Genomic DNA, 12285 nt, shown 5'->3' with positions numbered 1-12285 from the left:
AGGATGAGAAGGTGAAGCTATGTCAAGTCAGGTGTAGATAGCTGGGATAAGTGCACGTTCACGACTTTCTTAAATAGACCACGGTATCGATCACAGATTTACTGATGCAGAAATAGAGAAGACGCGCGCGGCATATGTTTCACCCGCTGAGCAACAGCTTTTAATGGAAAATTACATGAAACATATAATATGCAAAAACGGAAATACGGCTGTTGTTATCAGACAGAGAAAAAAAGCCCAACAGACAATAGTGGACCTACTTACTAGTCACTCCACATTTTTACAAAGTTGTACACTGTGTTTTAATTGCTTTTATATATAATAATATATAATATGCTTGTTTTATGTGTTGGTTGTATTGCTGTATCTGCTTTTATGTGCTAAATGTGCTGGTTTTACTGTAAAGTGTCTTTGAGTAGCCTGTAAAGCACTATATAAATAAAATGTTTTATTATTTAGCCTACTTTGCCTTAAAAGTGAGCAGAGGGAATTAATGTTCCTCGGGAAATTTACCCTAAGAACTAGGCTTAAACCCGTATTCACAATGCGAGAATATGTTTTACAACCATATCCACAAGCTATGTCTAATTCTAAATATCTTTCTACAATAAAAGTTCATACAGAACAAACTGACTGGACAAAAACTAGAAAAAAAAGCAAGTGACTTCAAAACACACTGTAAGCATATCTGTAAAACAATATAGCCTATTATTCAAGGTTTTTTTCTCACTCACAGATGCGTGACAGCACCAAAATAAAAAGATTTAGAAGCTTTGTGGCATTCCAACACATTCCCACTCCCATCTCGTAAAATACGGACGTTTGCTCAGGTGCCATTGTCGTCGTTATTGACGCTAAAAGTCTCCTTTAGAGTCCGCTGCACGGTGTGGGAGGATCCCCCTGCCTCCCCCCGCCTCTCCATGTTGCACGGGGCAAATTTCACGGTGTCTCCGGTACCAGTGCAACCATTTCTTACATGTAAAGAACTGCAATAGTAGGATTTACATCAAACTTGTGACAGCAAAAGTGACAAGTAATGCATGTTAATAAAAATAAAGCAGAACACATTCAGAAGACAACAGAATAACTGTTAAACACGTTTATTTCGGATCAGAGCGGCAGCTGATTTAACACAGACTCCAGGATTAATCTTAGCCTGGCTGTTAGCCTGCTCTGGAGCAGGCTAGCTGCAAAGAATAAATCTCCATGGTTACTTGGCTGGGTTTAATTCAACCTGCTTTTGTACAACCAAATCAAAGCTAAATTCATCCAGGATAACTTGAATATCCCGGCTTAATCCCTTATCCTGGTTTTGTGCAACAGGCCCCTGGTGTCACAGCCACAATTTTTCTCTCCACAGATCTGAATAAATTAGTCAGCATCCAGCCATGAGCTCATATAAAAAACACCCCGTGGAAACGTTGAAATAATTTTTGTGTGAGATAAGAAAAAGAAAATCACCAGACTATGAGTATTAGAGTCATCTAATTTAAACTCAAGGGGAGTTTTTGTTCTTCCTATCCAAGTCATAATGGATACCATGAAGACATGACACACTTCATCATTAACTTTTTGAGTTTCTCATAGATAAAAAATATGCATTTTGTAAGCATGTTGACTATGATGTCTTACCAGCATCACAAAATAGACACCACGATCCACATTATTACTTCTGTTCCAATGATTTGCAACAATGAGCTAATGTTGATGCACTTAGCTACTGCTGCTGCTTATCACTTCCTGAATTTGCTAAACATTAGGGGTGCACAATTCAGAAAATGTCACGATTCAATATCAACTTTTAGGCTCAAGATTCGATTCAAAATCGATTTTCGATTAAAAAATGATTCTCGATTTAAAAAAACGATTCACAGTATGTAAACGTAGTTACTTTTCCCATGTGATTGCAGTAGACATACAATTAAAAAAAAAAGTAAACAAAATTAAAATAAAAAATAAAAAATGTTATTAAAAAATATGAATCGATTTTTGGAATTCTATGAATCGATTTTGAATCGGTAGAGCTTGAATCGCGATTCGAGTGTGAATTGATTTCTTTGCACACCCCTACTAAACATTACATGTATTTTAATGTGAAGGAAGTAGCGGGTGTGTTGACCATGCCAATTGCCATTGGCGGACATTACTGAATATTGACTCGACCAAGGTTTTTAAGAGTACGTCTTATAGACTTTTTGTTGAAAAGTTGTAGCATGGATGAAAACATGTTACATTTTATAAGATCTTTAATAAATCGTCAACAAGGATTTTAGCAATTGGAGTAAAAACAAACAAAAGAAAAAACTTCTGAGGAGCTCTATATCGTTACTGTGGTGGAAACAAGCAAATTGGTCAGATAAGGAGATGTATGTAACATATTGAAAAGTTGAATAAGGAAGATATTTTCCTTCATGTTTTGTCTTTATTCCTCTAACACGTTTCTGCTATGTTGTCGGGTTTTCTATTTGATTGAGAGAACAGCGATGCTATTTAGAAGTCATTAAACAAAGTAGCGTTACTGCCCAACAATGCTTGCAACACAAGATAGATTTAGCGATGTTAAGCCGTTGGAACAGGTTGCTAATGTCAGCTACTTTTTAATTTGCCAGAAGATGACATAGTGACAAATGCCAGTTCAACCGGTTAGCATAAAATTAAACCGGTTCAGCCTTGTACACCATACTGGACCGGTGAAACCGGAAATCGACCCAACTCTACCAACAAGAATACAATCCTACAATGCTGGACCTTTTAACAAATCTGAATCAGCATGTGTTTGGAAATGCAGATTAAGTGAAGGATAACACAGAAACAGCTATAACATTGTTAGTGTAGATATATGTTAATGTACGATGCTGCAGCTGTTAAAGCACAAATTCTTGATGCCAATTACACTATTTAGAGAAAGCAAGCTGTTGATCAAAAGCATTTATCCTGTATCATTTATCCTAAAAAGGCTTCCAGCAGAGGTTGACTCTGGCTTCTGTGAGCCTCTTTATGCGTCTGTCCCTCAGTGCTTTTATTTATGTACATGAAGGTCTGAGCTCTGTATATCTGAATAATGTGCTGTTTATTATCTAGACTCTCCCGCTCATCAACTAGTAGTTATTTATCAACAGTCACTGAGATCATAAATATGGTGAATTGCATCATGGCATTTACTAAGACAGTATCCATCACGCCAGTAAAAAAATGTTACATTAAACACCATGCTCAAATAGCTTTCTATAGTATGCTACAATGCTGTAAATAACATATTGTGTATGTATTGTTCGTATTTCTGAGTGTGTGTGTGTGTGTGTGTGTGTGTGTGTGTGTGTGTGTGTGTGTGTGTGTGCCTTAAGATATGGCAGCTTACATTAGTCCTACTCTAATCTTTATGCACAAACTGCCTTGTACAGCTTTGTGTATCTCATTCATCCAATCAGCTAAAAACATTCCCAGTTTAAAGTAAACAGCGATAAACAAAATGCATTATACTAGCTCCTCCACGCAGACCTGAAGGCATTTGGAGCAGACACATAATTACATTCATCAAAAGGCGAATGCAGATTGTGATTGTTTCATTTGTCAGCATGGCTGTGGGCTGTACAAATCTAAGAAAGCTCTATGTGCCCTACTTTACTAAAACACAGCAGTCAACCCATCCATGCTTTAGGACTGTGATAATAAAACACGTTAGTGTTTTTAAGGCAAATTGCAAGCTTACTGAAATCACCCTTCTGTTTACCATTTTCTCTGCCTTTATGTGCCCATAAGGAGTCTTTTTTTCTTACCGATAGTCAGACTGAGAGCCCAGTGAGAACATGCAAACACAACAATCAGAGTAAACAGGCATTTAGACAGGAATATAGTTTTGTATGTACTTCAGTTTTGTTTCAAAAAAATTTAATTAAAAGAATGGATGTAAATGTTATTTCTGATTACTTTGTACTTTTGGAATATATGAACTCTGCATGACAAGATCCCCTGAGAAACACCACGTTTTTGTCAATGTAAAAGAAATTCTGACTGGGCAATTTTTCTCTACGAAGCTATTTGTAGTTTCAGGGATACGCACAGCAGTAAACCAACGATAGGGCCAGGCATTTGATGTTCATGTTAATACCTCACTGGTTGTCACTCAACATGGTAAAATAATCTCATGCAACTTCAGCCAGTGTCTCTGTCATATAACAGATAATTACCAGATTGCAAGTCAAATCCTTAAGTCAAGCTGTAGGGAGGACAGGCCCAGGAAAAAGCTGAAGTCATTATCATCACATCATTTCCCGCAGTGAAACATCTGGGATCTCAAATAGGCTGAGATGTCATTTCATTAATATTTGAGATGAACGTGTGGGTTGCTAAATCACAATCTGGTACACTTTTACCATATTAAAGAGTAACGTGTCACTAAATTGTTAAGTTAGTAAATTACATCACATTATTACATTATCATCTAGTTGTAGTAGAACAGTATGTAATAATGTCTATGAATTCTGGATGACCGTCACATGCTATATCTAGGCATTATATTGTCTTAGAATGGCTGAAATGCATCGGTGTAGACAGTGGGAGAGAGAGAGTAGCAATAAATAAATGAGCTGACAGACCTGAGGGGGGTGGTTTGAATGCATTTTTTGTCATTTTGTCATTTTCTAAGTATAATGCTTTTTGAACGACTATAACACTGCACCACATAACTGTGTTAAAACGGTTATCAATAGAAAATGATGAGTTTACTTTGATATTTTTAATATCACTAGAATTCCCCAGTTAATGACCACAAGTGACATTATGTCATATCACAACAGCCAGAGCTTAACTGTTTCACATACATACCCAATAGCATTATCATTTCCCAATATCATTTCCCATATATCTCCTTGAGCTGCTGTCACTATTGAATTGCTATTACATGCAGTCTGCCAGACTGGATGGCATATGCAGGTCAGACCTCTACAATGTGTGCAGAGCCACCATTGGTTTATTTATATCACATAGGTTTTCCGCTTTAAGTGGCAATTACAGTTAGATGAGGCTTCAGGTGATCAACACCTTCCCTACTCCAACTCTAATTGGCGCCCACTTTCCCCCTAGTCATGCTCTAGGGAAGTGCCATGTACAACTATGCTTACAAAATACAGAAATAATTAATATCATTCTTGACAAGTGAATGATAATTTGATCAATTTCCAGATTTGAGTACTTAAAAAAAGGGTTGGCATGTGCATTGTATTGGCCTATATGATGAAAGAGCAGCATGTGAGGCTGAATCCTTGGCACCTGACAATAAAACACGATGGTCATACATGCAGCTAGAGAAAACACAAGTGAGCTTTTCCTTTCCTAAAACTAGGAATTGTGATTGTGGTTTGGGATGGTATGTGTGTTTGTATGTGCAATCCCCTCTAGACAATCTGCTAGCTAAAGTATGATTTATGAAATATCCATCTGCCAGAATGTTACATGAGGTCAAAATGTCCAAATCCAACTGTGTTATTCCTAGAAAACTTTTTGTTTGTTTTTGTAAAACTTGAAATCCACCCACTTTCTGTGACTAACTGGATGAGAATTAAAGCAGATGACACCATTTGGGGTTTGAACCACTCTCAACTTTTGGCACTTCACCATGCCAAAAAAGCCCACCAGGTGCAATGCTTTTAAATAAACAGCTGCATTCCGAGCGCTCTGCTCACCCATTTGCTTTCTGTGTGAAATAGGCGGCGGTAGTAAAAAAATATGCATACACTCTAATGCATAATTTTAGTTTTCATTTATCTTACTTTTCATTTACAGAGTACACCCTGTATTGTTTATGGAGATATATTGACTTGTGTTTTCATAAAGGGGAGTTTCTCATTTATTTCCCCTAATCAGTTTGCTCTTAAAGAGCTCTTTAAAACACAGCAGTGATGATGAATTAGCTGCCGGCCTTGTTAGAGGAAGACAGAGTAGGTGGAAATGCTACCTGTGTGATTGCAGTGATGCTCAACAAAATACTGACCGAAAGAAACAACAGCACATTATCCACTGTAATAAAAAAGGTAAACAAATATAATTGCAGACCGGCACTTTCAGTTCCATTTATTAATGTGACTCGCTTATTTTACTTTACTTTACAAAGCCAGTCCAGCCAGTCTCCGTCACCTTTCTTTTTTCTTTACTTCAGTCATAACAACTAAGACTGCTAGAGGGCTTTGTCACTGGAACGTAAACATATATCTTTTTGAGGCACTTGCTGACACAACTGATGCCGTCATTGTTGGCAGGAGAAAGACAATTTGCACATGGCAAATTACTTTCAGGACACCTTGGCATGCCCTGATATGTGAAAACAAGAATCAACTTTTGGCTAGCCTAAGGTTCAATGACTGATATCACAGCCCAATTGTGCTGTCCTGATAAAAACATGATACATCCACTGTGTGCCTCAGCTGCTAGACTGCAGAGGATGGAGGACGGCACAATCCCAGTAATTTAGAGAAAGAGGCAGCAGAGGCTCAAAGTCACAGGCAGAAAATCCCCAGCTTGTCATGGTACTCTCATCATCTTGGATGGATCTCTCAGCGATGACTAGCATCACCATGAAAGCAAAATTCATTGGCCGTGGCTGTTATATGTGTTTTGCCTGCAGTCCCCTGCAGATTAGTGAATCTGTGAATCACAATCGAGTCAAAATCTGTTTGCCGAAAATCATTCTGAAATCTGGGTTTAGACAGAATAGGAATCAGTACCAAAATCCTCATGGGGATGAAATGTAAAACAGTCTGAGTATGAATCAGTCTTTCCAACACAGCAAATGTCTGTAAAGATCTGATCAACCAACAATCTATTTCCATATTGTTTGCAACCAAGTTAGACTAAGCCTGGTCTCAGCCATCCACACAAGTAAGGGAATATCCTTGTTAATATAAGGGTCAGAGCAGGAACTAACTGCAATTTCCCTGGCCTGTGTTGAGGGTAGTGGAGTGTGGCTGGGTTAACAAGGTCACTGGTGAGGAAGTGGAGGATGGAGGCAAACACTTTTGTTTCGCTCCAGTGTATTTTGGTCCAAAGCTATGGTTGAGTGTACATGAACTAATGTTCCCACTCTCCATATGTTAATTCCTTGTTGTGTTTAAGGAATGCCCAATCCACTTAGAAAATGTGTGGCACAACTGAAACCCTACTTTAGTAATCTGCAGAGCAGAAGATGTTTTAGCATAAGGGAGATCCCATTTTATCCTGCACGGGTGGAAAGTACCATGGAAGACATCTGCTTTGAAGAACTGTATTTGTTACAGGCTATTTGTTGAAGTATTTGAATATTAGGGGTGCACGATTCAGAAAATGTCACGATTCGATTCAATATCGATTTTTAGGCTCAAGATTCGATTCAAAATCGATTTTTGATTCAAAAACGATTCTCGATTCAAAAAACTATTCACAGTATGTAAATGTAGTTACTTTTGTGCAATGTAATTGCAGTAGACATACAATTTAAAAGAAAAGAAACAACAAATGAAAAGGAATGTTTGATATTACTTTGTATGTCTTCATACAAAAAGAAAATACTTTTGCAACTAAAAACTGCCAAGCTTTGGCCAGCTTTCAAATTTCACATTTAATTCAAGTATAAAATAATTTCGGCATTTCATACTACTCGCTACTGTAGTCGTGTTGTGAAAACGAAAGATGCTTCCCATTGAAATACATTAGTTTAAAAAACGTGCTGATCACCACAAAGAAAACGAGATAAAAGTGTCCGTGTACACAAATCAATAGATTAAATAACGTGACCATTTCACGAACTGCCGTGAGACTGGGTTGACTGGCATTTTAGGTACTTTAGGTTGTTATTTGTCATGTTTGTGGTGTTTCCAAAATACTTAACTTTCGCTTTGCAAAGCCTGCATATAGCATGATTCCTATCAAGTTCTGTCTTCCCCTCAAGGTTACAAAAGATGAAATGTGCCCAAACTCTCACCTTCAATGAGAATGGAGCAGGTTGAATAATTCTCTCTGTGAGGTTTACCATTGTTTGCACCGATTAAACTACTTCTGCTGCACTCGTTTTTCTTTTGATTATAACAAGAGTGCCCATGCGTCAGTGTGAATTTGACACAGCGACATCTATGGGAATGGCGAGCTAAAATAATTTCAGGACAATAGTATACACGCCATTACAAAACAAAAAAAATTAAAAATAAAAATATGAATTTATTTTTGGAATTGTGTGAATCGATTTTGAATCGGTAGAGCTTGAATCGCGATACGAATGTGAATCAATTTTTTTTGCACACCCCTATTGAATATTCACATTTTGTGAGACTTTTACTTTTGCTCCACTACATTTCAGATAGAAATATTTAGTCTTACTCCAAATCATTTATTACCTCCGCCAAGGTGATTATGTTTTTGGCTTGGTTTCCTCTGTCAGCAGGATTACAGAAAAACTACTGGCCCGGATTTTATAAAACTTGGTGAAATGGTGTAGCATAGGCCAAGGAAGAAAGCATTGCATTTGAATCATGAGGCAGATACACAAATTATTTTTCACTTTCATCAAAATTGCGAGAAAGGGCCTTTGGACTGCATTTATGTGGTGTATTTGAAAAATGACTTCCAGACTGGGAAAGTTCACATGGCATTTTAATGCATTCTCATGAACGGGTTTGTATGATATCGTACAAAAACGTATGCACAACAATTCGTATGATATCCTATGAAATTATGGCGCGCGCCGTCCGTTGCAGTTTAGCTGACAAAAGGTGACTGTGAGCCGGGTATAGAGCACTATGAGGTCCTGGTCGTTTCAGCAGCCGTTGAGGTTAAGTTAAGGCAACAAAAGTTCGCTGTGAGCTGGCTACAGAGCACAGTGAGGCCCCGGTCATTAAGCGGCCATTGCAGTTAACGTTAGCTGACAAAAGGTGACTGTCATGCGGCGATGACAGTTAAGTTTAGGCACCATAACGACTAGTTATAATTTGAAAAAAAAATGTGGTTTGGGTTAAAACACCATTCCCCCTAAATAGTACTACCGGGACACTAACACATGTTTCCTTGGTGAAAGTCTTGTATTTCCCCCTAAACTTCTTCGGGGACACAAACTATGCTCCCCTGCTTGAAAGCCCTGTGTTCTGTGACCCACCCTATTTTTGGCAGAAACCTCCACTCCAGGGAATGTTCTGTCTGTTGGAAATGTTGAAAGAGTGCTTATGCTTATGGGATAAATGTGCTTTATACAGTGTAGAGTGAGACATAATCAGCAAAAACTGCCTTTACAGCACGACTGCCACTTGATCAGGTAATATATAATGAAAAATCCACTCTTTGTACTTTACTGAACTGAAGACAGCTTGCGTGTATTATTCCCTGTAATCATATACATTGAGCAACACAATTGACATATGGCTGCACTCATTTTATGCATGACATGTTATTAAAATATGATGTATGGGTGCCTGAATGGTAAAGTAATTTCCTCTATATACTGTTATTTTAGAGGATTAACAGGAGCTCCTTTGCCTGGTATGCAGTGTTTTTAGCCTCTTTGGGTAAATAATTTGGTAATAATAATAATTTGGTGAATCCTGGCAGTGGTATAAAAAAGACACAGTTTAGGCAAACTGTTTTCCCCACCCTCCCCACGACAGTTAACTAATGTCACACAGGAAGACAAAGAAACAAAAAACTGCAACACAGAAGTGTTGGCAAATAATGAATGAACAAATCCTTTGTACTGAGATCTTTTTGAGTTTGCTATGTACTGAGTCTGCATAGATACGTACTGTCTTCAGGAAACAGCCACAGCCTCACACTTTGACACTGACAAAGGCTCTCCCCTCCTCCTACGTACTAACTACCAAACTAACTTTCAGCGATTGAAATGCTATGACTACAACCTTTAACACTGTAACAAGCTCAACCAGTACTGTGTGACAAAGTTTAGTTTTTACCTTTAAGTGGTGCAGGTGTTGACTGGCTGATACAGGTTTTCTCCTTTGGGCTTACCATAGCTCGCTGCACAACAAGCTTTGTTCATGTACCAGAGTCTGTAGCTTTATGTCGACTAACATGTAAGAAGTATAATCGGAAGTATAATAAAGCACAACTTGCTTTACTTCCACTTGTTAGCCGCACATCCTGTTTGCATGAGCTGCACTTATGTGGCCAGAGAGGTATGCTTAATAACAACACTCAATGGTATGTGGTGTGTACAGTTGTGTTAAAAATAATAGCAGTCCAACATCACTAACCTCATAAATCAATTTTTTTGGTAGAAGTGATATTTCTACATGGCAAATAATTTACTAGTAAGTGTTGTAGGGTCATAGAAAACCAACAGACCCAACAGTCATGACATGCATGCTGCTCATTCTGTGTAACTGAATCTATAATTGAAAGGGGCATGATCAAAATAATAGCAGTGTTGTGTTCAATTAGTGAGGTGATTGATTCTGTGAAGAAACAGGTGTCAATTATGGCCCATATTTAAGGAAGGAAGGAAGCAAATGTGCATGCTGGTTATAGTGCATTTCACACTGAAATACTCAGCAAAATGGTGCGTTCCAGACATTGCTCTGAGAAACAGTGGACTTTGATTTAAAAAGTTGATTGGAGAGGGGAAAACATATAAAGAAGTGCAGAAAATTATAGGCTGCTCAGCCAAAATTATTTCAAATGCCATGAAATGGCATCCAAAGCCTGAACGACGTGGGAAAAAACAGTCAACTACCATTCGAATGGATCGAAGAATAGCCAAAATGGCAAAGGCTCAACCAATGATCAGCTCCAGGAAAATCAAAGAAGACTTAAAGTTACCTGTGAGTACTGTTACGATCAGAAGAAGGCTATGTGAAGCAAAGCTATCAGCTAGAAGCCCCCGCAAAGTCTCATTGCTGAAAAAAAGACATGTACTGAATAGGTTGAAATTTGCCAAAGGACACATTGACTGGCCAAAGGAGAAATGGGGCAACATTCTGTGGACTGATGAGAGCAAAATTGTTCTTTTTGGGTCTAGGGGCCGCAGACAGTTTGTCCGACGACCCCCATGCACTGAATTCAAGCCACAGTACACTGTGAAGACAGTAAAGCATGGTGGTGCAAAAAATCATGTTATGGGGATGTTTCTCATACTGTGGTGTTGGGCCTATTTATCGCATACCAGGGATCGTGGATCAGTTTCAATACATCAAAATACTTGAAGAGGTCATGTTGCCTTATGCTGAAGAAGAATTGCCTTTGAAATGGGTCTTTCAACAAGACAATGACCCAAAACACACCAGTAAGCGAGCAAAGTCTTGGTTCCAGATGAACAAGATTGATGTTATGGAGTGGCCAGCCCAATCCCCAGACCTCAATCCCATAGAAAACCTGTCGGGTGACATCAAAAATGCTGTTTCTGAGGCAAACCCCAGTAATGCAGAGGAATTGTGGAATGAAGTTCAATCGTCCTGGGCTGGAATACCTGTTCACAGGTGCCAGAAGTTGGTCACAACACAGATGTGAAGCAGTTCTCAGAAATAATGGTTATGCAACTAAATATTAGTGCAGTGATTCAAAGTAAAGCAAACCCTTGAGACATTTTTCAGTTTATACAGTAAATGTTTGAGTTTGTAAAGAAAAATGCTAATGGTGCAAATAGTGCTATTTTTTTGAACAGCCTAATATTCCTTTTTCATCACTTTCTGTAAAGGTATAACACAAACTTGATCAATTTTGGTCATGTTTTGATTTGGAATTGAATGTGCAGTGTTCCCAATGCATTGATATTATGGAATTAAAAGCTATTCTAAGGATTTTGAGCATTATTCACTTTTTTTAAACACACTGCTATTATTTTGAACACAACTGTATATAATAGAATAAGCATAAAAATCTATCTGCCCCTTCACATCTGCTGAGACTCTAGTCTCCAGAGATTTCTGACCCTGGAAAACCCGTCTCTAACCACGCTATCCCAAAAATAGTACACTGAGACTAAGGCTAAATGTTTGGAGGATGGAAAACTGTTCTCTGTGGAAATAATGGAATAGCAATCTTTGCCAAACCAACAACAATGGCATAATAAAATGTGAGAAGGTTGAGGTCACTGGATGTGATTTTTCCCTATTGCCAAAAAGAAAAAGATACAATAAAAAGTTATAGCAAAGAAAGAAAACTTTAAAAAAGAAAGCTTTGTCAAGATGTCATACTATCTGAAAGGTTTTCAAATATAAGACTATCATCTTCAGAACAGATACTTGTGTGATTCATTATAATATAACATGCAAACATATACAAACTTTGGCTGACAATGTTCACAAAATGACGTGCAAG

At 38.1% G+C, this 12285-nt stretch overlaps 1 protein-coding gene across 1 annotated transcript in view; it reads right to left on the bottom strand.

Annotated features, from left to right (window-relative positions):
* lsamp (limbic system associated membrane protein) overlaps positions 1-10004 on the bottom strand; it is a 450071-nt gene extending 440067 nt beyond the window's left edge. Inside the window, exon 1 of the mRNA XM_078246655.1 lies at positions 9924-10004. Coding sequence (XP_078102781.1) covers positions 9924-9981 — 58 coding nt within the window. The 5' untranslated portion in view covers positions 9982-10004. The remainder of the gene's footprint in view (positions 1-9923) is intronic.
* Between the last annotated feature and the right edge of the window lie 2281 nt (positions 10005-12285).

This window comes from Sander vitreus, chromosome 3 (genome assembly GCF_031162955.1).
Source record: "Sander vitreus isolate 19-12246 chromosome 3, sanVit1, whole genome shotgun sequence".
Classification (NCBI taxonomy): domain Eukaryota; kingdom Metazoa; phylum Chordata; class Actinopteri; order Perciformes; family Percidae; genus Sander; species Sander vitreus.
Note: the sequence above shows the minus strand (reverse complement) of the source record. Positions and strands in the feature narration are given on the sequence as shown.